The sequence below is a fragment of the Natator depressus genome, chromosome 14, assembly GCF_965152275.1.
Source record: "Natator depressus isolate rNatDep1 chromosome 14, rNatDep2.hap1, whole genome shotgun sequence".
NCBI lineage: Eukaryota > Metazoa > Chordata > Testudines > Cheloniidae > Natator > Natator depressus.
Window position 1 is genome coordinate 14,115,722 of NC_134247.1, and position 27,685 is coordinate 14,143,406.

At 46.8% G+C, this 27,685-nt stretch overlaps 1 protein-coding gene and 1 long non-coding RNA gene across 2 annotated transcripts in view; both read left to right on the top strand.

Moving 5' to 3' along the window:
• The window catches only part of TMEM104 (transmembrane protein 104), a 62,390-nt gene extending 37,845 nt beyond the window's left edge, over positions 1–24,545 (top strand). Inside the window, exons 9-10 of the mRNA XM_074971102.1 lie at positions 967–1,060; positions 20,071–24,545. Coding sequence (XP_074827203.1) covers positions 967–1,060; positions 20,071–20,831 — 855 coding nt within the window. The 3' untranslated portion in view covers positions 20,832–24,545. The remainder of the gene's footprint in view (positions 1–966; positions 1,061–20,070) is intronic.
• A 959-nt stretch (positions 24,546–25,504) lies between these two features.
• On the top strand, positions 25,505–27,557 carry LOC141998410 (uncharacterized). The gene is made up of 3 exons (XR_012641837.1): positions 25,505–25,531; positions 27,257–27,311; positions 27,491–27,557. It is a non-coding gene; the product is annotated as an uncharacterized LOC141998410 (long non-coding RNA).
• Positions 27,558–27,685: the final 128 nt, after the last annotated feature.

The following is a 27,685-nucleotide window of genomic DNA, read 5'->3' on the forward strand; positions in this document are numbered from 1 at the left end:
TCTCTTTGTGAATACAGACTAACACAGCTGCTACTCTGAAACCTGAGATTGGATAAGAGGTCACAGCTCAGTCACCTGTTTAGTCTCTCTGTTGCACTGGGGAGGAGCGGTAGGGGGATGTGTGATGTCTAAGGAAATGTAAGGCTTCTCAATTCGTCCTGCTTTCTGCCAAGTGACTAGGAGTGTGCGATGGGAAGCTGTCAGATATTCAGTGGATCCTGGTACTGCAATGTCCACCAGTTTAGCCTTTAGTGACCCCTCTGCGGTCTGTCTGGTAGCTGTGATTAAAATTGCAGGATGCCTAATAAGGGCACTTGCTGATGGTAGCTTTGCATGGACTCTGCATGGAGTGTTTCTTAACAGCAAAGGCACTGGGAGACTCTTTATCTTCAGAGTTTTCAGTTCATGGGTGTGGTTTGCACATGTTACTTTCTGTTAATGCTTCATTGTAAAAGTGAAAATGTAGCACATCAAGGATTAGTTTAGCTGGAGCTGGTTCACCCTTGTCACGTGGCAGGTTCCACTGTTTTTCAGGCTAGCACACCTCAAGGCAGGCCCATCAATGTTAATTCAACCAGACTGGTCACAGCTACAGCTACCAAGACCTAAATGGAGCATATACCCAGACAAAGAGGTTTAATATTTAATGTTCTGTAAAGTTACACTGATAGCTTGTACTAAAATTTGTCAGTAACTGCGTACTGTACAGGTGATAGCAAACATCAAGAAGCTAAGAGGATCCTGAGCTTGGTCTGCCTGAGGCATATAATCTGACATCAAGCAATTAGTTTCTCCCCTCCTTGTGTCTTAGCCAATCCAGCTTTAAAACTAGTGAAGAAATCTTGGTACCAAACAGAAGTTGTCTGAGCTGAGCTTTCCAGAAGAAGTTTATTTCACTGTTTTTTGGCCTTATTAGCAAAAATCTGATTTTTAGCCTGATTCCTGTTTGTTTGTTTATCTTTCCAGACAGCATTTACTCTACTACTGGGTCCTTTCACCTTTTTTAATGTCCAGAAGACCAAGTATCTGCAGATCATGACATCCCTGATGCGATGGATAGGTGAGTCCATGAACTTCTTCAGTTTTAGAAAGCCTCCACCCCTATCCCTACTGATGGAAACTGAATCACGGGTATTGTATATAGACGTTGGACTAACTCTGTCATGGTCTGCACGTCGTGCCCTCTCAAAGACCTGAGTCAACCGTAGATATTTTTGATTTTTTTTTTCAAGCCAGGGTCACCTTCATTTTAGACACGAGTTTTATAAGTGAACACTTGCTAAAATGGTGCTGAATCCCAAGTGGCTTGCCGTTGGTGCACCGTAGGCTGCCTCAGAAACTTCTTAACTAACACAAGCTGTTTTCAGTCGGCACTCTGCCTTCTTCCCTAAGCCCCTTGTGTGTCTTTTATGGTATCTCACTAAAAAGTGAAGCTTTTTTTTTTTTGGAGGGGTGCGTGGAAATTCCGCTTCTTGTGATCAGAGTACTATACATGTTGACAGTCTGGCCATCTCGCAACTGAAACACCAACACTTGGATTTTCCAGTGTCTAGGCAGGGGAGGATGGGCATTTTAGAGATGTTTCTCTTTGATAAGGCTATTGGATTGTGTGGCAGTTCTCCCAATGGACTCTCCTGAACATTGGGTCAATTTCTTCAGGATCCAGGTCTTGGAAATAAGTGGGATCAATCCATTCCATCAGGACAGAGTTCATTGTGGCAGGAGGTGACTACTTTAGTTTTCTCTTTGGAGCACTGATGCATTTAATGGAGAACCCACCCTGAATCTTGTCAGTCATCCAAGGACATAATGGCAGTGAATCTGGGCCATGTGCATATATTTCAGGAAGAGGTTGCATATTTGCACACTGTTTTGCCCAGGCTTATAATTCTGAATGTTTATCTCAGTCTACTCCAGACCCAGATTCAATAACTGATACCTATCAGCCCATGTCAGGAAGGAAAAAGAACTTTCCCTAGTTCAGCCTCTGGGACTTTTTCACCTGTTCAGTATCACTCTGTACGCAGTAAAGGCCAGTTTCGGTTAGCCAAGTTCAAAGGCCTGTAATCCTGATCTGAAACCCCCAGCAGTACTCAAGGGGAGTTGGATGAGAATATCTGAGCTGAGGTTTATCTGTGGTGTTGCTTAGGGAAATGAAGCTCCCACGGTGGATGAGAGATTAAGCTGCAGAACCTCAAATGTTGAGCGGTTTGAAATAACGAACACTGACCCCGTATGGTGTGAAAATCTCAAATGTCAGTGTGTCTCCTTTGTTGCCTGAGCACATGAAAGGTTTGAAAGCCCCATGCTCCCCAGAAGGAGGGGTTATCTCATTAAAGGGGTATTAAAGGTAGCAAAAAATATAATCCCTTCTCATCTCACTGGCCCATTTCTGATCACCCAGTCTCCTCTCTTCCTGCGGATGCATCAGTCAAGCCTCCCATCTCTGAGACAAGCTGGCACCTGGCTGGCCTGCCGTTGGTCTGTCCCTAGCCAGCTGCCTCCAGAATAGGGAGGGTGATCATTAAACCTTGGCCCAAAGGTTTTCTTTCCTTGACAGACGTGTTTGGTAAGGTGTAGGGGAAATTCATGATTTAGCCTGATTGATTCCCCTGTCAGGCCATTAGGGGGTGTCTGTCCCAGATAATGATGTTTAATGGCCCTGGTGTACCTCAGTGGTTACTTATTGCAAAGGAATCAATGAATAATAGATTTATTAGAAAAGAAGATTCTTAAAAGGAAAGTGGGTTTATACAGTAAATAAAGAGTAATAGTCCTGCTGCAGGGCTTGGGTTTGGGGTGATTCTGCCGCAGAGCTTGGGGAGGGGTTGAATCCATGTACTTGGGGTAGGTTAGGCTCCTACTGCAGAGCTTGTAGGAAAGGGGGAACTGCAAACAGAGTTAGAGGAAGGATTAAGCCCCTGTGCTTGGTTTGGGCTTCCTGGTGTGCTGATTGTATCCTTCTGATATACTAAGGCCAGGCACCACTCCCTCTCTACAGGATCTGTGACTGCATTTCCTGGCCTGTTCTAGCAGAGTGGTGTTGAAGTTGTTTCTGGAACCCATCCTGAGCACCAGAGCCAAACTCTGCAACTCTACCAGGCTGGTTGATCCGCACTGGCTTTTACTAAGTGAAGGGGACACATCTGCTTCTCCTCTTTCAGAAAGTGCCAGCTGCGCCTCACCTCCCCTTTCAGATAGGCTGACCAAGCCAGCCCCTTTGGACAAGTGCATGAACTTGCACTTGCCTCAGCTTTGTGGGAAGCCAGTCCTCTGCACAGCTGACCCATCTGTACACTCTTTCCTTAGCGGTTAATATTGGCCTCCAATGTGTCTGCTGCAGGACGTACACTGCACCCTTTCCCCCATTCAGTGAAAGCCTGTGGATTTCCCAGCCGCAGGGGCTGACATCAGTCTGCACTGCCCCGGGTGTACTGAAGATTAAGATGACAGTAGCGGAAAGGATGACTCTTGGCAGCGGAGAGAGAGAGAGCTGCATGTGAAGGTCGTCTCTACTTTTGTTTGTAATGCTGTCATCCTTGCCTTTGAAAGTTGTTTCCTCTCTTTCCCCTTCTGATCTGAGTGATGATCAAATGTCACTCGCCTCTTCGCAGAGCCATATGCTCTTCAGAAGCAATACTTCGAGTAACAAAGCCTACAGTGGTCATTTTTCTCCATGAGATGTAAAGACTTCAAAAAATAAGCTACCTTGAGAACGCTACCACCTGCATCACAAAGAAAGATTGGTCCAGGTCAGAGAATTCAGAGGAACAACCATGCCTAGGTTGTTCTGGCTGGGCTGCTGCATCCAGCTGTGGCATTCTTTATTTTTTTGATGTTATGGAAGTTCTTTGTGTGCAGCTGAGGCAGATACATACTGAAGCACCCAGAAGGCCAAGGGGTATGGGGAATTCTTGAAATGATCTGAGGCTTTAAAGTACAAGTGCAATAACATTGGTGATACCAAACAGACAGGAATCTATTGGTTGGGCCCAAAGAACTGCTCTGAAAACAAAGACTAGTATGGAGAAGCATTTCCCTGAGGGCACAAGTACATTTCATCAGGTGGAGTAGAACATGCAATGGCTAAAGACTCGGGTTATATGGAGACCTGAAACCATGTTAGCACCTCTCGAGAGCCACGTCTTAAACACAGCTCGTTACAAAGTTGTAAGCGTTGTTTCAGATCGCTGTATTGGGCTTATGAATAGCAATAAAATAATTAACACTTGTTTCCCCTTGTCATTTTCAGAAATTCTCCCAGAATTGGCCAAATACCAGTGCTTGCCATGGTGGGAGCAGTAGCGTAAACCAAGCTCAGATGTTTTTAACAGTTGTCTAGTCCTGCTCTGAACCGGTTAAATAACAGTGGTTAAAAATCCCATAGTCCAGTTTATATTAGTGTTCTCACTATTGCTAAGGCCAGTGAATTGCACTGACTCTAGACCAGCTCTTGGAGAATTTCTGAATGTGCTCCGCATAGATGCAGTTTCTAACAGACCGAGTAGGAAGCTAGTAGGCTATAAGATGGTTATCCAAAAAATTTCCTAACATAGGGCTCAGTTGTGCTATTGATACGGTTGTGGTATAACATGGCTCTTTTTTGCCAGTATATACAGAAAAATGTATTTCTGTTCCCTGTCCATGCCATTGGAAAGCTGGAGGAACATCCAAAAGGGGTTGACATGGAACACTGCTTAGAGGAAGAACTTACTGGCCTTAGCAACAGAGGGGACATGCAAAGAGTGGCCCAAGGTTTGAAGGCCAAGATTATAACAGGATTCAAAAAAGAACTAGATAAGTTCATGGAGGATAGGTCCATAAATGGCTATTAGCCAGGATGGGCAGGGATGGTGTCCCTAGCCTCTGTTTACCAGAAGTTGGGAATGGGCAACAGGTCATGGATCGCTTGATGATGACCTGTTCTGTTCGTTCCCTCTGGGGCACCTGGCATTGATCACAGTCGGAAGACGGGATACTGGGCTAGATGGACCTTTGGTCTGACCCAGTATAGCCGTTCTTATGCTCTTAAGATAGACAGGGATAGGGAAGCCTTATTTGTGCCCTAAGCAACATCCGACAGTGCAGGAAGAACCCAGGTTCTGATTATAATGTTTTAGCCTAGGTCTTGAATTGGGCTAACCTTAAAACTTTTATTTTCTAAGACAGTTGTAGAATAATTCATGCTGGCAAGGTGAAACAGTGTTCTAAGATTTGGGCCACAGCCCTCTTCAAATATTGTTACTTTTATAGAGTACAACTGCAGGTCAAAACTTTGCTAGCTATAACATTGAAAGGTGTTTGTTGCTCATAGAATGCTAGTACCAATTCTCACATCAGCTTGGCCAAGGATTCTTTACAGGGAACTGTGCTGTAGCATCCTTTCCCCTTTCCTATATGCATTCACCCCCAAAGTAACCTAAAACTGTTGTAAAATTGTCAGAGGCGATACAAGAAGATTGTTCCCTAGCCTGGTTAAAGCACTCTTGGAGTGGATCCTTTAATGCAGTTTGGCTAACCCAGTTCTTGGAATAATATCGCTTTTACACCCTGGTCAAGGAAACAGCCTTGAGAGATTTGATTTTTATCTAAAATGCCCAAAATATCCCGAAGAAATACTCTGCTTTTTATTCGGTCCGCAGTTCCTCCTCCTGTGTTGATAGAGGACAAAGGCTGGAGGCAATGATTTAGGTTGGTCTCAGCAGCCTGACTCGGTCCCCCAAAATTATGACCATGTAGAATTTCTCTTACTCTATTTCTAGAGCTGACCTGTTTCTTACTGCATTCTCTTAGGTGCCGGTGGCAGGGTATTCCCACCCACACTTGTACTTACAAGTGACCTAATTAGTGCCTCAGCCCATCATTTACCCTGGAGCCCTCAAGGAGGCCAGGTTCACAGTGCCATGGTTCCGCCTTATCCCCACCTTCTTCAGCAATATCCCACATCCTCTCCTGGGTACTGGTGACTGGGTATCACAGGGCACAGCTCAGAATCTGGCAAAGGCAGAACGAAAATCTCAGGGCCTGAAGCCATGCAGGTGAGTGCAAGGTGTTCCTCCAGTGGGAACCGTGGGGCACTCCAGTACACAGCGGCGCTCTGCATTGTTGGATGATTGCGTCCCGCAGTGTCATGGGAAGGATATGGGTTAGGAAAGATAACACAAGGACAGCGTTTGGAAGGCTGGAGCTCAGGGGCAAACACTGAGCTATTGTGTATTCAGCAGCTAAACCGATTTAATTGCAGCCTGTTACAGCCTGGAACTCCCAGCTTTATGAGCAGAGACCTCTGGCTTTAAAGATTGCGACAGCATGAGTATTGCCTCGGTTATTGTGTCATCAGTGGCAAATGTTCTCAGACAGCTTTCACTCAGGACACTTGCTGCATGCTCTGCTCCAGATGCTCCAGTTGTAGTTATTAGAAAATATTGCATTTTAATCAAGATCCATTTTGGAGAGGAATAAACTTCCTACAGTTTTGGCTGTTGCTGGCTTGCAGTGTTCTCTCCCCCTCCACACCCCATTATGCTTTGCGGTGCATTCAGACCAGACAATTAGCACATCAGTCCTGGTTACTGCACTTCTTAAAGTGGGTCAGTCACAATCCTGGCCCAAATTCTGGGGATAAACTTGAGACCATTAATTAAATCTCTCCTCTTTCTCTTTGCCTCTGTTGCCGCCTCCTTCTCTGCCGCCACCTCACACAGACACTTAATACCCAGCTATAGCTTTTGATGCTCGGTTTCCACTTCCAGGCTCAGCAATCGAGATCCTTTGCTGATTTTTTCCTGTTCTTAGATAGGCTGGTGACAGGTGTTTTTAGAAATACCTTCGCTAAAGGACCTCAAACTGCTTTAGGAACCCTGAGTAATGACACCTCAGTAAGTTTAGCCCCTTTATTACAGATATGAAAACTGAGGTCTAAGATCCTACAGTGAATAGGTGCTAGAAGCAAGAATGAATCCAAAATTCCTGACTCCAGATATGCTATTCTAATCCCTACATGCTATCTCAGGGCTTGCCATTGTTCCCATCCCAAATGCCAGGGCATTACCATAGGGAACAATCTTTCATTGACTCGAGGGCATGCACTAAGATCTCATAAGTTCTTTCCATCTGTAATTTCAGTTATTTACGTTATTTTCTCATGGGCAGACTTGCCTTCTGCTAAATTTGCCCTGCCTATAGAAAGGTGCAGATAGCCTGCCTTCTTCCACTTGATTGCAAAAAAGTAACGTTTCATACTGCTTTACATATCTGTTTACCTGTTTACATAACTTTAAGTAATTAAACAATAAAACAATGGGTCATTTGACCAGGATTTAATTTTTCACCACCACCATCCCCTCCAATCTCAAAGGTCCAGGCTTCTCTGAAAGAACGTCTCCTATTGTCATTCGCTCCAAAATACAGTTGAAACCCTGCTGGCAGGGCTGTAGACCAGTTTGGTTAGGGAGGTGGTTTCTGAGAATTCTGCTAGTCAAACCATACTGGAAAATAGCACAGCTGTCAGAAGAAGCTGTGTTGTAGGTAGACCCTACTGATCGTAAAATAGCTTAACCTTTCCCTTTCAGAACTGGCATCTGTCACTTTGGCTTCCAGTTGACCTCTCAGCTACCTAAAAAATTCCCTTTCCAGTCCTTGGGAACCATGGAATTTAGTTGCTTGTTTTGAGGCTGTTGTGAGTTTTGTGTGTGTGTTCTTTTTTTTTTTGTGTGGTTTTTTTGTTTTTCTTTTCTTTTCTCCCATCTGAATTTAGTGTTGGTGCAAGATGCCTGATTCACAGCCCTGGACACTGAAGTCCTTTCTGTATCCACAGAACAGATGCAACATAGGCAGCAAAGAATAACCTCCCCAGTGTTCCTCGTGCTTTGAGGGCTGAGAGGGTAGGTCATTTTCCATACCAATTCCATCCCTTGGCATCTACACTTTGACCGCCAAGGGTGTAACAATTGCGATGGAGGCTTTTGTACCAGACATTTGTCCACTGAGAATTATCCAAGATCATGTCCTGTAGACCATTGAATGGAATTCAGATGTTGTGGTGACTTTTGGTCACTGCTGTCCTGATTCAAATTTAAACTGGTCAAGCTGGAGGTCATCCACCCTAAAATCCTTGGGCCAGTTTGCTGTTTTTTTAACACAAGTTATAGCAGATGGGGAAGGGAGACTGCAAGACTTATAGCCATGGCTGGTGTAGAGGTAGTGACAATAACTGAAGTTATAATAAACTGAAGTTTTTATATTTTCAATCTCCTGCAAGGAGATTAGTTTGCCACTGTACAGTTCTGGGCAGCTGCTCTTCTGGTGATTAAAAACAGAGCTTACTGTGGCAGCTTAAGGAAGGACCAGTTAGACCTCTGCCCTTAGTCTCTTCTTTACACCCTCCATTGGGGGGGGGGGGGAAGGAGGGAGTTGAACTATAAATCAGGACATTGTATTGCATTTTTGATTGCCTTAAGGACACTGATGTCACTCTTTCACCAAGTCCTTCTGCTTTTTTTGGTCTCTTTTGGAGAGGAGAAAGCCGCTTTAGGAGCCCTCTGGGATAAATAATTCACTAAGAAGAGAATATATTTATGAAGAGTTAGTTAAAAGGACATGCTTCTCCGCTGTGCCTGCTTTTAAACATATCTGAGGAGCTTGTTTCAGTGTTGTCTGCAGGCTGGGATGGGATGCAATGGTGCCGGCGTGAGTGAAAGCACCTGATAGCTTCAGATGCAAATTGAGAGTGACACACAGTGCTGGATGGGACTGCTAAGATCCTGCCAGAGGGGTTAATGTTCCGGAAAAGAACGTCATCTCCAGTCAGGAGGAGATAAAGTAATGGTTGCCTGTGACGGGGTGCAGAGCCTGTTCAGAAAGGTCTGTGGAGGGCTGAGAATACTGGAACAGATCACTACCCACTGTGGCATTCTGTGAAGACATCCAGAATGAGGACACCTGTGCAGATTTTGGGATGGAGGGAGTGTACATCAACAGTCAGAGCAACTGTGCATTCCACCGAGTCTGTAAGGATGCTTAATATAGAGCATTATTCAGACAAGACATGGCAAATCACTGGCAAATGAAGTGACGCTTCATTGGATGGGGGCCCAAGTAAACCAGAGCTGTTGAGCTTCGAGACAGATTTGCTGGCCTCAGACACTCTGCACTGCCCTAGCACCTCCAACTGTGCAAATGTTAATTGAACCTCACAATGACTCTGTGAGGTAGGAAAGTATTATCCCCATTTTACAGAATGGTAAACTGAGGCACAGAGCAATGACGTGGATGATCCAAGGTCACGTTGCATGTCAGTAGCAGAGCAGGGACTAGATACCAGGAGTCTAGATACCAGAAGCAGAGTTGGGATTAGCTACCAGGTCTAATGGCTTGAGGACACTGCCATAGGAGATCCAAGGAACGTTGGCAGAAAATAACTTTACATGTGATCTCCAGCAGAAGTGAACAAACATCCCTAACCAGTTTTCCTCTCCCATATGTACAGTGATACCACCAGGGTACAAAACAGTTTTTTTTTCTCTCCCTGAGGTGCCCCGGCATGCAGCATATGTACAGCATGTCAGCTGATATGGGATCAGAGAGAGGAATGGTTCAATAGAGTTAATGGCAGGAGTTGCAATTGAAGGAGGTTACTGTAAGTTTGCTTGATTATCTTGTAGCAAACGCTGCCATGAGCAGGGAAGGAAGAAGCAGAGAGTTGGTGTTTTCCAGCAGTAAAATCCTATCCTAGAGCTTTTGACAGCTGAAAGACTTGATTCATTTGTTAAAAAAAAATTGGTTTTGTTAGTGAAACAGTCTCTGCATCTTGCCAGGGTCAGGGCAGCAGTAATCTCTGGCAGGGTGGCAGAGGGTATTAGTGAAAGCTGACAGCGTGGGTAAAACATCAGGGTGATCGGTGTTACAGATGAGATGCACTAAATGCACGGTTTCTATTCCCCTGACCTCCCTTTTTTTTGCCTTTCTCCACAAGTCACACTCCACGTTGTATGATCTTGAGAAGTTCAGCATGTGTCATTGCACTTTTGCTGCCTAGGTGAGCTCTGGTTCCATGCAATGTAGATGGAGCCTCAGACTTCAAACTGTCCCCTGGCCAAAGTCCTGCTTTACCTTGTATGAACTGTCCACACTGAGGCCATGAGCCCTTCTGGCTGCTCTGTAACTTTTTCTAGAACCAAAAACTCTTCCTTCCCCCTCCTAGTCTGAGATCAGTAAAACACTCTTCCAGAGGCAGAGATCCCACGTTCCCCCTAATGGCTCTGACTCGTTTTCCTCACCGGGTACAGGTGCCCATCTGTATTCCTTACAAACCCCCATGTCTCCCCAGAGTTAGGGGCACTCTTGCCTGCATTGTGCTTTCAAGGCTCCACCATCACACGGGTCAAAGGTTCTTGACAGCCTCCTAGCTCTCACTTCCACAGAGGCAGATCCACTCATTGCTTCTATCACTGTGCCTAGACCCCTGTGGTTCCACCTCACACAGTTTTTGTCATCCTCTCATACAGAACCGTTCACTAAAGTGTAGAGCAGCTTGTCCATTTCAGCTACGAGAGGCCTGGGGCTCATGAACTCTGACTGGGTGAGATCATACAATTTCTAGGGAGGACACGTGAGTTAATGTAGGAGTCAGATCGGGGCTTATTCCAGAAGCCTCTAATTTCAGAGGTTTGTTTTACCAGTGTGACTGGTAATAGTGAGCTGTCTTAACAGCTTACGTGTATAGTACAACTCTAGCACCTTCTGATCCCAAAGGATCAGTGGGTTTAATCACACAGAGCACTGTTGAAAGGCAGCCACCTCCTCAGGTCAAGGGAAACAGCAAGGTGGATAGTGCCCTCTGGGGCAATGGGTAAGCAACAATATTGGGTAAGGACCCCCCCAAGGCAAATTTTTGCCCTTCCAAAAAGTGCCATTGGGATTTTAATGTCCACACAGAGCAGACAAGGCCTCTGTTTTTTTAATATCTCCTGCCAAAGAACCACACCGTAAGCTATGTGCAACTCAGTGACTCTACTTGGGAATGATGAAGTGAGTTGAACCCTGTCTTGCCAGTGTGTCTAGGTATTTCAGAACTGAGGCTTAGACAGCTTAGCTGTCCTCTGCTTTTGTTCAGTTTATTTCCCTCTCACTTCTCAGCTGGAATGGGATAGAGCCCCTCCAAACTCCAGTGCTTGCCCGCTACCACCACGCCTCTTAGGACAACCTAGCCGCCCTGGGGCTCCCAGCCAGTGTGCTCTGTCTGCATAAAACGTGCTTTGGATTGGCAAGGGTCCAGGAGATCACTGCGGTAGATGAGTTAGAAAAAGGAGGTGGTTTCTTCTCCCGGAATCATCTCCAAAGGGAGCTGACCCTGGGAGACTATGCCTACTCCCCTCCTCTTCCCCTTTTGGTGCCACCTCCCTTCCCGAATCCATCACGCTGCCTTGTGTATGAAATGGGAAGCGAGCAGTGTGCATTGCGAGAGGGTGATTCATTATTGTTATCCCCTGGCATATTGATTCTCTGCTTCGAGAGGAAAGCTCTGTCACACCGTCAGCCAGCACTGATGGATGGCTCTCCTGCAAATGTGTCAAAGCTGTAACAGGGCGCCTGCTTAAACAAACGGTTCTAAATGGGTGGATGGGGGCAATGAGGCATAGGGGCCCTCCATTTATAGCAAGACAGTGTAGGAGCATTTCACACCCTGCGCTGCTCCGGTTCATTAGAAGGGATGACATGTAGAGCAAGATGTCTGCATAACCTGGTGATGCTCTTTTAGTGTTAATCATGGTTTCCAGGCTGAGGGAATGGTGGTTGTTGGAAAGGGCACAACTCATGACTGCAGCAAATATATGCAGTTATCCACGTCTTGCTTACTGTTTGTATCCCTGTTGCAGTCTCTCTTCCACGAAGGGGATAATGCCAGCTGAAAATAGAAACAGAGGTTGCTCTGCAAAGTATGATTGCTTGCCGCTGGTCTGCAGCCTGCTACCCCATGAGTGCTCGGGAGCAGTTCCCCAAGGTGATTAAGACATTCCTGCTTGGAAGTGCCTGAGGAAGGCACAGTGTTTAGAGTCAGAGTTCAGCACAAAGCCTAGTCCGCTCCACTGGCTCTTGGCTGCTGTCCGGGCATTATGGGGCACCTGTGCAGGCTGAGAGTCTGTAACATGGCACCTTTCAGATTGTCACTAGAGAGATTGACTGGAAGAGCAAATGCTCCATCACCTAACACCAATGAGGCTTAACTTGCTGAATGGTCCTGGCCAGTTACACTGTATCTGACCGGTGTGACTGGCGCATCTCCTTAAGTTTCTTCCTCTTTCTTGGTGCACATCTTGACTTGGGACCTTCCTGTTTCCATCTGCATAAAGATGTTCTGGAGGCAAGGCTGCAACTTCTCTGCCTTCCAGGCAAAACTTTCTCTCTGAAACTCTTCTAAACATAGTGCCTCTGCTCCATCAGTCCAACCACATGGAGCTGCACCGATGGGCTACAAGGAAAGGTGAAGTCAGAAAATCATTGCGGAGCATGATATTGGGGCAACAGCTCTAGAGGGGCAGATTTACTGCTAAAGGGCAGGTATTGGGGAGGGCTTATCGGTGGCTTTTCAGGCTTGACAGGGTTTCTTTTGCCTTATGAAAGCACCGGTGGAATTGGATTCTTGTGAGGATTCGCAGCTATGATTTTTATGTATTATTATGAATGTTGAAAGCCTTCCTTGGCAACTAAGTAAAATTAAAACACTCCAGGCACTCGACTCCAGGACACCCTGTCTCAATCATCAATATTCATAATGAGTTTAATGGCAAAATGGAGACATTGTTTACTTCTGACCTCCCAAAATTCTGTCTCATAACAGCTATTCATTTAAATATCCAGGATTTGGAGAGACCCAGGTCCTGTCCCCTGGTGAAAACTGCTATCTGTGGTGCATTGGTGATGGGGCAGAGACAGAGGAGGAGCAGACTGGTGAATGCTTTGTTTCCACACCTGCTCCTTGTGGAGGGTGAAGAGTAAACTTGGTGTGGTGGAGAGGGGTGACCTAAGACTGTCACGTTGGCCACTTCACTCCATGCGGAGGGATGGAGTATGAACATGGGAGGGCTGTGTTCTCCCACCACCATTCAGTGACAGAGATCCAGGTCCCAGACTTGCTCCTAGGACAGAGAGGAAGGGAAAACTGAATTTCTGTCCCTGCTCCCCATGCACTGAGAGGATGGCATCTGAGCATACCACATTCTCACCCCTCTGCCTTGAAGGAACCTGGGACAAGGAGCCAACCTGAGACTGCTGTCTTCCAGCATTTGCGTCTTACAGGGGGATGGAGAGCAAACTTGGGAACACCCACATGGTGCCTCCAGCTCCCCGCATGGGGTGAGCCTGAGACTTCCCAATTCCCTGCTCTACTGTCTGTGATAGGGATGGATGACTGACTGAGATCAGCCCAGCCCAGCACCCCTTCCCCTGTGGAGGAATGCATGGCAAGCATGAGGCTGCGGGAGGGATCCCAGTCGGGCTCTGAGGAAATGAGCTCAGAAAGACTGATTTCACTTTCTCACTTCCCTATATGGCTTTGTGTTATCGATCCACTAGAGCAGGGCACAGATGGAATGTTAAATATCCCGAGACTCCCAGATTTTCCATCAGGGCCGCTTTTCGGATATAGGCTCTTATGTATTCTTCACTCATCTGTCCGCGAGAGCCTGATAGCAGAGCTGTCATCTTTCTTTCTAAAATCAACATCTCTTTGGTCAAGGAGGACAGACAGCCTTAGCTTTCCTCTTAGAAGAGGCCTGTGTCTTCCAAGTTAGAGAGCTGGTGTCCTCTCCCCACGAAGAACAGAAAACCTCGGTTGGGGATGGTAATTAAAAAGCCATGCTGTGTTCTATTCGTCATCCCTTTTCTATCCTTCACCAGTAAGGGTCTGCTCTCAAGAAGGTGGGATGCGGAAATGTCCCTCCCAGAACCGCTTGTCTCACTGTGTGGAAAATGAGCTGTCTGGGGTGTGTATGAATTAGTCTCTTACACTGCTTTTGTACAGGGGCTCATTTTATTTATTTCTAAACATTCCAATATGTTTAAAGTGTAAGAGGTGATTGTAACCTGCCAGTAACCCCTTGAAACCATGTAATCTGCCTCTCTGACTAGTGCGACTGTGTCAATCAGCCATAAACAACACTGTTTTCCAAGGAAGCTGCAGTTCACATGGGTGTCGGGGACGGAGGAGGAAGCAGAGGCAGGATGCTGCACCATATTGCCACCACTTTACAGTTGCATTTCATTTTTCATAGTCTCTTGTGATCTTTCTGGCCTTCCCTCCTTTCTTGTCTCCCTTCCCCTCTTGTAGGTTATCTATATGGTTCTCATCACATGGAGTAGAGAGGGCATTCTCCATCTCCTTTCATTCTCCTATGCACTTACTAAGAAATGTTCTCATAGAGACCACCTCTTCCTCCTTGCCCCCCACTCTTATTTCCCACTGCTTGGGTCTCAAAATGTTTCATGATGGAGTCACCAGGAGTGCTCCATGAAACACAACTGGAGAACCAGTGGTTTACAGGCATCTTCTATATGCCCTTGACATTCTTGAGGCCTGTCTCCCAATTATGAAGGTGTCTGATCCTCTTGCTTTTCTCTCCTACCTTCCCTGGAGAAAGTGGCAGTTTTGGTGCTGTCTGTGCAACAACTGAAAATCATGCTAGTGGCAATTGAATTTTTAAACAAGGTTCTAGCATAGTTTCCTGGATCAGCATAAGACCAAGCTGTATATTACTTTGGGTGGGGTGTGGATGGTATAAGCTATAGCATGATTTGACAAGTGCAGTTTTCAGAAAAATAATCCCAGTCCATGCTGATTGGAGAAGGTGTACTAGATTTCTGTTATCAACCATTTTTTGTTTGGTAACTGCTAGCTAGTGTGGACGGGACGAAAGCTATATTTGTCTTCTATATTTCTCTGGCTCTCATCCTTCTGAAGTGGTGTTTGAAGGTCTCTTCCATCCCTGCTTCATATTTCAGTCCCTCCTGCCCAAACCTATTCCTTACACATGAGCAATTTTCTTAACACATTTTCTCTCTGCTAACCAGGTTCCCTCCAGGTGCAGGAGCACCATAGGAATGTTAGTGCTGGAGCCGTAGGCTGCTTTAATGGAGTATTTTGGCTTTGCCTTCAGCCTGTTATCCCAAGAATAAAAGGACGTGAACAGGAAGTTTCATGCATACACACGGGATCCTTTTCTCATCTGCTTGAGACTGCCTGTCAGTCAGAGGCTGTCGTCCTCTTTTCATCTTGATTTATCATTGAACATAACTAGGTTTCAGAATTTTCGTTTGTGTCTTACTTCCTCCCAGGGACAGGTAATAAATCTAATATATGAACATTTAATTCTCCAATTTCAGCAGCCAGGACAGGAGAGAGACGCTGTTCCACTTCAATGGCCAAGAGAGAATACAGCTGCTGGGGAAGCATTGCTAGAGAGATCTATCTGTGGTCGGGACTTCAGTAGGGGAGTCTCCCAATTCACCCAGCCAGCCCATGCCCCTCAACGGATGGGAGATGGGTACGCTATGAGCCACTGAAAAGAACAGCACTCCTCCATTGTGCCAACACCAAGATAGAACATTTCATTTGAGAGCTTCTTGCAGAGCAGTAGCACTTCTGCCTTGACAAGCTATTGCTAGATTTTTAACCTCTCTTGTTGGACTTGCTTCACTGGGATAGCCGTGTCAGGAAGAGAATTCATTTCGGCAATACAGCCGTTCTGTAGAACAGAACAGCTGGCTCTTCTCTGCAGTCTTCTGTCCAAGGTTCTCCGAACACTTCAGAAATGTTGCACCAGTAGTTCTAGCAGATTCTACAATCTCCACTGTGGGTGGCCTGGTGCTGAGGAACCCCATCATTCCCCATCAGGGATCTGATCCAAAGCCCACTGATGTCAGTGGAGAGCCGTTTCATTGACTGTGTTTTAGATCAAGCCCTAGACTTCCCAGCTTAACAAAGCATGGCTTTCTTATAAAGGAAGTCACCAGTTTCTCCTGGTCTTGCCAAGGACTGTGGGGTGAACAGCAGAATCACTGGAGTAGGCTGACATGGGCAGAATGTGAAAGTGGGGGGCTGTACACTGAACCCTAAAAAAGTAGGGAATCAACTCAGGTTCTGCCTCCAGCAGTTTTTATTCTAATCCAGAAAATCTTAACGTTCCAGAAGCAAGGTGGAGAGTTGTTTCTTTTGGTCTCTGAATTGGAAGCAGCCGCCTAGCCTCCTTCCACAGCTTGGTGTTTGTGTGCATGCAGGTCACCTGCATAGAAAGCTGTGCCAGGTCTCATGTGGCCATCTCCGTAACAGGCATGGAGCGTGGAGGCAGGGGTACTGGTGGGGATTGACTGACAGGTTGCTCAGTGGAAATGTGATCCTGCACTGCTCCCCTGCTGTTAGAGCATATACTGGAAACAGAAGCTAGCCTGCAAGGCTCTACTGCTAGAGTCCCGTGTGAATAAAGCACCTGGCGCTCCGGTCCACACAGAGCAGCTGAGTAAGGCTACCATTCTGCCGTACAAAGACTCTGAAAAGGGGTGCAAACTCTGAGGCTCACCAGGGAGATCAGCTGATCTTGCTGTGCATTGTTGAATGAGAGCTGGTAGGTCAGCTCTTGACTGAACAGAGATGGTAGAGATTCACACTCACTCTTCAGCGGGGAAAGAGGTGCAGGGCTCTTGCAGTTAAAAATAGTTAAGATGTGACAGAGATACAAGACTGGGCTTCATGAGTCGAGCACTTCTCCCAAAAGAGAGAGAGAAATGTCCTCTATTTGCATTTCCCAAGCAGTGTAACCTGTCTGGCTCGTTCGTTCCTTAACTTTGTGTCCTCTCCTTTCTCGCTTTTCCTTTCCTGTTCCTGTCAGTCTGTCCAAGCTCACTGTCAGCTGTGCTGAGTATACTCAGTGTCCTGAGGCAGGCTCTGGATGACTTGAAGGTCTTTCTGCTTTTACTAGAGTGGCTAACAAGCATTCTGGAGTCTTTCTGTCAGTGGTAATTTGGGGAGAGGGAACACTTTACCAGAGAACTAGAAAGGCCCTTCCTGTGATGATTGCCTTTGGGTTTGTAATGCATCTTTTTCCTTGGCTCAGATTAGAATTGGAGCAAGTGTGTAAATACCCAGCTCTGAATCCCCCCAGCTCTCTCCACTATGTCCGGTCTCAGGGATGGATGTTGTGCCTGGTATTCCAAATGTGATCTTGCTCCAATAATGCCTTTATGTCATAGGTCTGGTGTAACAGCCAGTTTATATTCTAGACCCCCTGCAAAATTATCAGCCAGTGTTGTCCTTTTTCACTAGGGGATGAAAAATCTGAAGTGGGTAGCTCATGCGGCCAATAAAATGCTAACTGCAGAGGGGTGGATTGAAATGCATCATGGAGTCTGATAGGGCCCTACCAAATTCATGGTCTATTTTGGTTAATTTTATGGTCATAGGATTTTTAAAATAGTAAATTTCATTATTTCAGCTAATGTGAAATTTTATGGTGATGTAATTGTAGGGGTCCTGACCCAAAAAGGTGTTGTGGGGGTGGAGGGTCGCAAGGTTATAGTAGCGAGCGGGTTGTGGTACTGCTACCTTTACTTCTGCACTGCTGCAGGCTGCCTTCAGAGCTGGGCAGCTGGAGAGCGGCGGCTGCTAGTCGGGATCCCAGCTCTGAAGGCAGAGCCGTCGCCGTCAGCAGCAGCGCAGAAGTAAGGATGGCCTGGTACGGTATTGCCACCCTTACTTCTGCGCTGCTGCTTGCAGAGCTGGGCCCTCAGTCAGCAGCCGCCACTCTCCAGCCGACCAGCTCTGAAGGCAGCAGCCTAGAAGTAAGGGTGGAACGGTATGGTATTGCCACCCTTACTTCTGCGCTGCTGGCAGGGTGCAGCCTTCAGAGCTGGGCGCCCAGCCAACAGCTGCCACTCTCCGGCCACCCAGCTCTGAAGGCAGTGCAGAAATAAGGGTGGCAATACCACGATCGCCCCCTAAAATAACCCTGTGACCCCCCCCCCCCGCAACTCCCTTTTGGGGAATCACCCCCAATCTGAGAAACTCTGGTCTCCCCCTGTGAAATCTGTGTAGTATAGGGTAAAAGCACACAAAAGATCAGATTTCACAGCCCGTGACACATGTTTCATGGCTGTGAATTTGGTAGGGCCCTACTGATAGAGGGTCGGTACAAGGGGGACACTATTAAAGAGGGAATGAAACTGTGTGCTGTAGGGTAATAGGTGGATTTGGTGGGTAACTAGGTACGATAAAGGATTAGGTGGGTAACTGCTTATGATGCGAGGTGAAGTGGGTAATGTGTACCCTATGAGTTTAGGAGTCGTCGTCGTCGTCCTTGGGTAATGAGTCTATTGCATTAGGCTCTCTGCAGTAGGGTACGTATCGGAGTTTGGCCAGTACAATGGGTAAATGGATGTTTTGGGGTGCTAGGCCCAGTTACTGGCACACTTAGCGCCAAGGCTGTGTTGGATACTGGGAAGTACAATTGCCCCTGGCTTAAGAGAAAAGACGTTACAGTTCTGTATCAGTGGAAGCTTTGGATGAAGTTGATCTCTTCCCTTCTATGGACTGGATAAATCAGAGTGCTTGTGAATTTATTCCATAAACATCAAATATTTCCTTAGATCTACTCCCACCAAGGGGTCATCAGCAACACAGAACAATCTCCAGGCGCTGGTGGGTGTAGGAGGCTTTACAGTTGCTGAACAAATGAGCATCCTTGTTCCCCTACAGCAGGCACCCAGTGTTTTTAGCACACAGATGGCCTACCTGCTTTGGGATGCTCCGCGTGGAGACTTGCTGCTTTCGTTTGTCTGCTGTTTTATTTGACATTCGAAGCTGTCTGATAGGAATGTCAGCATTTTACTTTATTTTTTGATTACCTGGTAACTCACCGCTGTGCTTAGGCCTCTCAGCCAATGCCGGAGACAGAGCTGTACAAGAGCCAGGGCAAATGTGTCTTCCCAGTCGTTACCAGTCTCAGATTGAAAATATTGTCTTTCATTGTCAAGCAGGCAGAGCGTTTTACCCTTCGGAAACTCAGCCAGTGACCAGCTTTCCCAGGCTTGCAGTGACTTCCATAATGTCAGGATGTGGTTCTTACTGTGCCTATTGCTAGGCTGCTGTTCCTTGTACGTGGCTAACTGTTTTTAGCCCAGGTTCTACTGCTAGAGTGTGATAAAGGCTTCATTTCCTGCCTAGACTTTAACCCAGCCGTTCATATTTCTTCTTGTCCATAGCAAGTACCTTGTTTTGACAGGCTAGTCAAATATCATTATTTGGGTTTTTTCCCATTATCCGGGTAAAGGGCAGGCAAATGGATTTTATGCCTGGAACTGATGAATTTTAATAGTATTTTTTCAATGCTGCTTTAGTCTCTCTCCCCACTCTGGGATTAGCAGTAGACGGCCTGTTCTTCCTGCCCAAGAAATAGCCAGTGCTTGTGGTTGTTCCACCCACTTTCCCGGGTGATAGCAGCTGTGTGTTGCCCTATCCCCAACACACACCCTGTAGGCTAATGCTTCAGGGACCTCAACTAGCGAGTCACACGAGTGGCATCGGTGTCTGTGGCCAGGTTTAGGATCTTGCCTCCTGCACAGAGTAATCTCTCTCAAATACCCTTTAGGCTAACTTTGTAGGTGGGGATGTTTGGAAGGTGTTTAACATATCTCTGCAAGATGGATAGGAAGAGAGACCCTGCAGTGAAAAGGTGATGAATGACAGCAGTGTTGGACTTTGCAGAGCACAAAATGCCCATTTCCTGAGAGAGGGTGATGGTTAGATATACTTGCTAAAGACCAAGTCAGAAGGCTGTTCCCATATGAATTCTCTCTGATGTACAGCCTCATGTTGAAAGCCAATAAAGTGGTAACTCCCTTGTATATTCCTCCTTGATATGCAGTGCCACATTCTCCACAGGGAAGTGGTTTTCCTTATCTCCTGAGCTGTAGACATGTAGCGAGATCTAGTGCAGAGATTGCGCTGCCAAGGAGAGCTGCGTTTGGGAGCCTGGATGCTGGCATGGCTTACCATTGTCTCTCTCTGTCTCTCTCGTTTTGCAGCTTTTGTCGTCATGATTATTTTGGCCCTCATCCACATCAGCAAGGGTGAAGGGGAAGGTCACCCACCCCTGGCGCAGCTCTCGGGGATCCCCAACCTCTTTGGGGTGTGTGTCTACTCCTTCATGTGCCAGCACTCACTGCCGTCCCTCATCACTCCAATCTCCAAGAAGCAACATGTAAACAAACTGGTGCTGCTGGATTACATCTTAATATTGGGTTTCTACAGCCTCCTGTCCTTCACGGCCATCTACTGCTTCCGCAATGAGACCCTCATGGACATGTACACGCTCAATTTCACCAACTGTAATATCACCAACATCGCCTTCATTCGTTACTTCCTGGGCCTCTTTCCTGTTTTCACTATCAGCACTAACTTCCCAATCATCGCTGTGACCCTGCGGAACAACTGGAAGACCCTCTTCCACCGGGAAGGTGGGACGTACCCATGGGTGGTGGATAGGATTGTCTTTCCAGCAATCACTCTGATTCCCCCTGTGCTGGTGGCTGTCTGCACACACGATTTGGAGTCCTTGGTGGGCATCACGGGAGCCTATGCTGGCAATGGGATCCAGTACATCATCCCGGCTTTCTTGGCCTACTGTAGTCGGAAGGACACTCAGCTGATCTTCGGCAGTGGCACAGTCAATAACCATCTGTCCCCTTTCCGGCACATCTTCTGGATCTGGTTCGTGCTGCTCTGGAGTCTTTTCTGCTTTGTGTTTGTGACTGCAAATATCATCCTGAGTGAGACAAAACTCTGATGATGGGGCAGCAGCGCTCTTCATCCAGGGCTCTGGAGGAGATTCCAGGATTTCAACTCCTGTTTCAGACTCAGTCAACAAAAACCCAGCAACCTGGTCTTCGCAAGCAATCGGCTTGTTGATGCAGGTTTGATCTGGGTGTGAGGACTTTCTATCCCCTCTTCACTTTGGGTGCTGATGTAACTTGCTCAACCTCCTTTTGATTCAGGTTCTCAGACTGATCATGCAAAGCCAGGGTTGGGAGCTCTCAGAAGGCCTCCCTGGTTATTCAGTGTCTGACCATTTCTGCCTTGAGTTGGGGGAGCTCCGTTACAGAGCATCTTCCTCTCTGTCCAGGAGCAGCCTCCTTACGGTGCTGCAGGTTTCGGCACATGGAAGGCTGTCTGGACTGCATCGGCTCCCCATGAGAGCTGGACAAATATCTCTGCCAGAGACAGGAACTGTTATAGCTGCTAACACAATCCAACAGCAGTTCTCTGTAGTGATCCACTTACCCCTCACCAAGGAAGTAGCAGACTTTTTTGTTTTCTGTTAAAGATTTCAGGTGCATGGTGAGGGAGCTGGTTAACTAGGGATGACAACTGGTGGCATGTCTGGAGGATGGGTGAGGAGACTGTAGAAAGCAATGAGCTTCTATGTGGATACTATGACTGATCCTGTTACAAGTCTTTCTCACAGTTTCTCCATTTCTGTTACTACCTTTTCAGAAAACATTGGCCTTTGTTTTATTTGCAGTGTGGTCTATGGGGTAGAAGTGTGCACTCAATGGGTCTGGATTAGCTCATTTGCCTGTTTGATAAGATTACACCAACACTTGGTCCTGGAGTTCTGCTCCTAACCGCTTTTTCTGGTTGCCTTAACTCTCCCTCCCAAGGCAAACCCATTCTGCGGGGCTCTGGATCCCAGTCTCTTCCTCACTTCGTTAGCTCTTTGGTGCTGCTAAGTGGCGTCTGCTGTCAGAGCAGATCTCACAAGTGCTGAAGCAGCAGGGCAGACTATGGACACAGCAGTCAGGATTTGTGTGGCCTTGGGAGGTGCTAATTACCTGTCGGTGACCTGCATTAGACCCTCAAGAGCACTTGCTGGGCATACTGACATTTCCAGTCTCTTGGTCTGGGTAATTAGCCTTGAAACTCAGGGGAGAATGTAGTGCCAGCTGGAGAATTCAGCAGTGCCCCACTCACTGTGCCTGTCTCAGAGAAATAGAGCTCAGAAGTATAAGCAGAGAGAGTAAAAACATGGAGGAAGCTCTGGAAATGGTCCGTAACGCTATTATCCTGCTTCTAACTTCTCCCTCTGCCTAGGGTTAAGAATTTTTCTTGCATCTGTTTGAGACAGAGTTTAAGAATCATCTGCCCTCAAAAAATTCCACTTAGCACACTTTACCCCAGCTTACAGGCTGAGAGACACTTCTCTTCTTGCAGGAGAACTGTCTATTGTATTGGACACCGACAGTCTTTTGATTAATTCTGTGCTGCTGGGGCTACTAACGCTCTTACTGCAAAGTGACCCGTTTATTACTCTAGGAAGCTGAGGGCCCAGGGTCAAAGGTCATACAATAAAGGCTTTAATACCAGGAGGCAGAACGTTTACTCTTAAACTTTTTACCTTAAATATTTTAAAACATTTCCCCTCGCTGTGATTAAGCCAGGTTCAAAGACAGCTGCCAGTCTCTGGCATTATATACCCTGCTCCCAGTGCTACTGCTATATTAAATGTCACTTTTCGCCAACGGTAAGCTTGGGCATGCTGTCTTTTTTTTTTTTTTTTTTTTTAATCAAGCTTTCTTTTTAATACAAGTTTCAGGTTTCTACGCGACACGAAGCACTTCCTGCCATGAAAACATTCAAGGTGGCTGGGGCTGTGCAAAAGCAGCTTTCTTTTTAAAAGCAGGAGGGGAAAAACCCCTCACCCCCTTAAGTGATGCGAAGATGTCCTTGAACATTGTGTAAACCAGGATGTGCCAGTTGGGTGGAGGGGAGTTGGTTCCAGCATAATAAACCTAACATCCCCTCTCCTCCCAATTATAAACAATATTTGGAAGCCCTTGCTGGTGCATCACTCAGCTACCTATGCGGCCCTGAGTGCTACAAGGCAGCTGATATGGCTCTTTTGGTGCCAGGTTACTGAGTGGGCTGTGAGAGTGAATTGTTCAAAAGCACAGAGAAGCAGTTTGGAGGGCAAATCCATAGTACAGCTGAGCTCGGAGCCACCTGCGGGGAGTAGTGAAGGAGTTTGCACCTGCTTCCTTCAGTTGCTCATTCTCATGGTTGTTATGTCTGACAGCCAGGAATGGGACAGATCGCAGACACCGTGGTAGGGCACACTGGGCCCTTCGGTTCTTGTACAGCACAGGGGCAGGCACTGGTAGGAATAGGTTTTGCACATTTGCAGCAAAGAAATGAGCCTGTGAAAGACCTTCGAATGGATGGAAATGGTACATGGCACAAGGCTCCTTTTGGTAACTGGCTTCGAGGGTCTTTCTATCCATCTCAATCCCTCAAAGCAGTGAGCTGATTTTCTTGCCTTGTGTCCCACAGACAGCACCAGACCACGTCCCCAAGTGTCCAGAAGCTAACAGGCAACTTTAATTAGCCGTTTATTCCTTCTCTGTTCCAGGGCTGCCAAATGCTCAAAGACCCTGCTCTCCTTTTTCCTCGCCCACCCTTGGCCTGTCCAGGTCAGGGAGCAGAGTTGCTAGCAAACCTCTGCTCTGAGAGTGAGCCTGTCTCCACCGAGCACTCTCCTTGGTACAGCTGCAAACATCAAGCTCCGTATAGTGTGCAGAAGCTGCTGGCCCGGAGCCTGGGAACTGGGCCTGAGGCAGCATAGCTTGGTTCATGATCTTATGGCAAGCGCAGTCTACGACTGCAGTGACCCTCCCACCATCAGGAAATTTTCCCTTTCCAGCCCAAAAAGGTCCGGCAGTGGTGTTTGTCAAAGCACAAGTGCATGGTGTCCTGTTTTGTACTACAAACCATGGTACTGCTTCCCTTTTTCCCCACTAACCCCTTCTTGCATGGGCACCTGAGATTCCACAGCTGTCTGCCTTCTGACGGGCAGAATTGGTTTTAATGGACTTCAGTTACAGTGTGCCTTTTCTTCTCTGGCTTCGATGAACTCCCCTCCTGAGAAGCTTCCTTTGGAATGCTGCACAAGGGTGGTTTCCGTGGGGCCCCTTTGTAAGCTGTGAACAGGTATAAACCAGCCTTGATCTGAGATGTAGCTTAACAGCGAGGGATGTCTGGTTCATTGTAGAATGGGTGTCTTGCCTGGCGCCTCACCAGGGAATGCTCTCCTTGCTACACGTGAAAAGCAACATCGGAGAGACTTTCCAGACACCTGCTGTCCTCAATCAGTGAAAGAATCAACCCTCCCAATGGCAGACACTCTACAGTGAGGAAGGCGGGGGAGAACATTTTTCATTTAAAATGTGAAACAAGAAATGCCTCAAAAAGTTGAAGGAAAACAGGGAGTTGGATGGATGAAGCCAGAGTAAATATCTCAGCTTGGTCCCTGCCCGTCTCATTAGATGCAGAGCTAGCAGGTGGCAGAAGGGGTCCAGTTGCTGTCCTGGCTTGGTGTGGCATGATAACTCGTCTCCTGTCTGGTTTAAGAATGAGATGTTTTTAAATGGCTATTATGACAGGGGTTTGTTTTGATCCTCACCACGCCGTACTCGGCTTGTCCCAGTGTGTAATTATTTCTCCAAAAGGCATACAAATAAAACACGCATTCTGCATCTCTCTTGCTTTGACCTTTTCCTGTGTGCATAAGGAACGATTTCTCCTGGTGGTGGCTCCACTGTCTAATCAGTCCATGGGAGCAGCAGAAGGCTGGGAGGTGGCAGACAAAGAGGGCAGGGGTGGTTGTGACAGCTCAGAGTAATTGAGGCCCTAGTCTGTCCCGATGTATTAGCCTCCTGCATCTCTAGATGTTCTCTGAAAACTCAATTAAAACATCTGTACTTTACCCTTCTCAATTACATTCCCTTACGCTCAAAACTAAACAAATTGAATCATTCCACCGCCTCTGGCAGCAAATGAAATTTCTGCTGGCAAATTTATTAGCGTCATAAAACCCAGCTTGATTTATGTGAAAATATTAGAACACATCCTTACGATGGAAATAAACACTTTCCCCTCCCATGATTCTCTCTAAGGATTCAACAGACAGTGGAGGAATTTTTTGGCTGGACTGTAAATCTGAAATCAAAGTGGCATTAGGGATGGATTCAATCTTCTGCCTCACTTCAAAGAGCAACAGCAACGTGGGGGGGTGGCGGGAAGGGAGGCTGAAGTATCAGACAGGCTTGGGACAATGTTACCTTTTTATTTGAATGCTGGTAACCAGTGAGTGCCACTGAGACAGCCCCGGAGGGTGAAGTCCTCTTTCCACCACGTAGCTATGGCATGGGCATCAGCAGCAGCGCAAGCTTCATTCCCGTGGAGCATCAAATCTGCCTCTGCCCTGAGCTGGGGAAACCACTATCAGAGGGCATTTTCGTCTCCATGACCATTTAATCTCTGGCTTCTCTGTGGAAGATGCCAGTTGTGGCAGTGTTTGTGATGTGAATGCTTCTCCACTATAGCAACCAGCAGGAGGCCAAACCATTTCACACAGGCTACTGAACAGATGCTACGTACTAATGACTTGCAGCCACTACTAACCAGGACCAGACTAGAACCAGTGTCCTAGAGGTAAAAAGCTTCATTTCCCATAACTGTTCCTCCCACCCCCCTTGCACTTCATTTTAGCAGGTCTGATAATGCCTCCTTCCTTTGGCTGTAAACCTGTATGGTATAACCCTAATCACAGACGTGTAAGCTCAGTGGAGTCTGTGATGACCTGTAAGCTTCTTTTGTTGACACAGAGTATTTCATGCCAGTCACAAATACACTCTGTTCCCGTGCTTGGGCATTCCGGCTTGTGGCTCAGGTACAGATGCCCCTGTTCTAGCCCAGACTCTTGCAAGCCGGCCGTCGCTCCAGAAGCCTTTATCATTTTTCAGACCTGGCCGCGGGGACTGTGTTTCTTATGATACATTTCACACAGATGCAGAATTCATTTTAACTTTCAAGCTACTTGGCGCAGGGAGCGTTCTCAGTGGTCGGTGAACAGTCCAAAGGGCTGGATTGTTAGCTGGAAGTCAGCGCAGCTGGACTCTGCATTTATTACCTTTGGCACTGGCCATTATCCTGGCCAAGGCAAGACCTTAGCAGTTGAGTAAATCCAGAGGGTATAATGGGGGAGGACATGGGGGCTGTTCTGCAGTGCCTGAAAAATGCTAGAGTGCTACTTCCTCCTAGCAGAACTACATCCTTTGAAGTGCCTTGTCGCAGAAACCTGTTTCCTTTGGTTAGCACCAGCTTAGCAGGTTCTCAAGAACCTTCTGCACTAAAGCTCCCATTCCCTACGAATAACAAAAACCTGAGTCTTCCCCCATTGAAAGCAGGAGAGATAAAAGTTAATTAGATGGGGAAAGGTTTCAGAGTAGCAGCCGTGTTAGTCTGTATTCGCAAAAAGAAAAGGAGGACTTGTGGCACCTTAGAGACTAACCAATTTATTTGAGCATGAGCTTTTGTGAGCTACAGCTCACTTCATCGGATGCATAAAGTGGAAAATGCAGTGAGGATGTTTTATACACACAGACCATGAAAAAATGGGTGTTTATCACTTCAAAAGGTTTTCTCTCCCCCCACCCCACTCTCCTGCTGGTAATAGCTTATCTAAAGTGATCACTCTCCTTACAATGTGTATGATGATCAAGGTGGGCCATTTCCAGCACAAATCCAGGGTTTAACAAGAATGTCTGAGGAACAGTGGGGGGGGGGGAGGGTAGGAAAAAACAAGGGGAAATAGGTTACCTCGCATAATGACTTAACCATTCCCAGTCTCTATTCAAGCCTAAGTTAATTGTATCCAATTTGCAAATGAATTCCAATTCAGCAGTCTCTCTCTGGAGTCTGGTTTTGAAGTTTTTCTGTTGTAACTTAGGCTCACTGCATTTTCCACTTTATGCATCCGATGAAGTGAGCTGTAGCTTACGAAAGCTTATGCTCAAATAAATTGGTTAATCTCTAAGGCGCCACAAGTACTCCTTTTCTTTTTTTTTTTTTTTTTTTTAGATGGGGAAAGTGAAGACAGAAGGTAGCTGACAGCCAATGCCAGGTGGTTAATGGTAACACTATGCCAGGACTATCAGGTTACAATTACTGCTCTTTGGAGGTGGAGCTTTGAAAGACGGTTAACTAGGGATGACAACTGGTGGCATGACAGAGAGAAGTGATACTTCAGCCAGCAGCAGAGTTGAGGTGGGAGTGAGGCCTTCCAGTCCTTGTGCAAAGCCCACGACGCCATGTCGCAGTGTTCAGGATATAACAGATGGCTCCCGCTGACAGCCCTCCCCTTAACTGTCATTCCAGGTGCCATCTACAACAGTGTCAGCTCTATCGAGGTTTACTGCTGGGGGGGAGAAGGGTAAGTGCCTCGTATCTGTGAACTCATACTGGCACAGAGAGAAATCGTGTCAGGTGTAGGCCAGCTTCCTATTCACACAGCTGGCCAACTTGCCCAAATAGATGTGATTTGCCACGGTCATTCTGATGGTTTCCAGCTCCCGACAGCTCTCCCCACTCATTCTTTTCTACCTCTTTCAGCCCTATTTCCTTCTAGATCATACCTGCTGAGCCTCAGCTGAGCATGGCTACTTACCACCCAACCACTGCGTTTGTACTGAACAGAAATCTGAAATCCGTGTTACCCCCGTCCTCCACGCTACTGTTTTACTTCCTGCTTCTTCCGTCTTAGTCTGAGGAACACTGAATCAGGAGATGAGTACTCCAGCACCATCC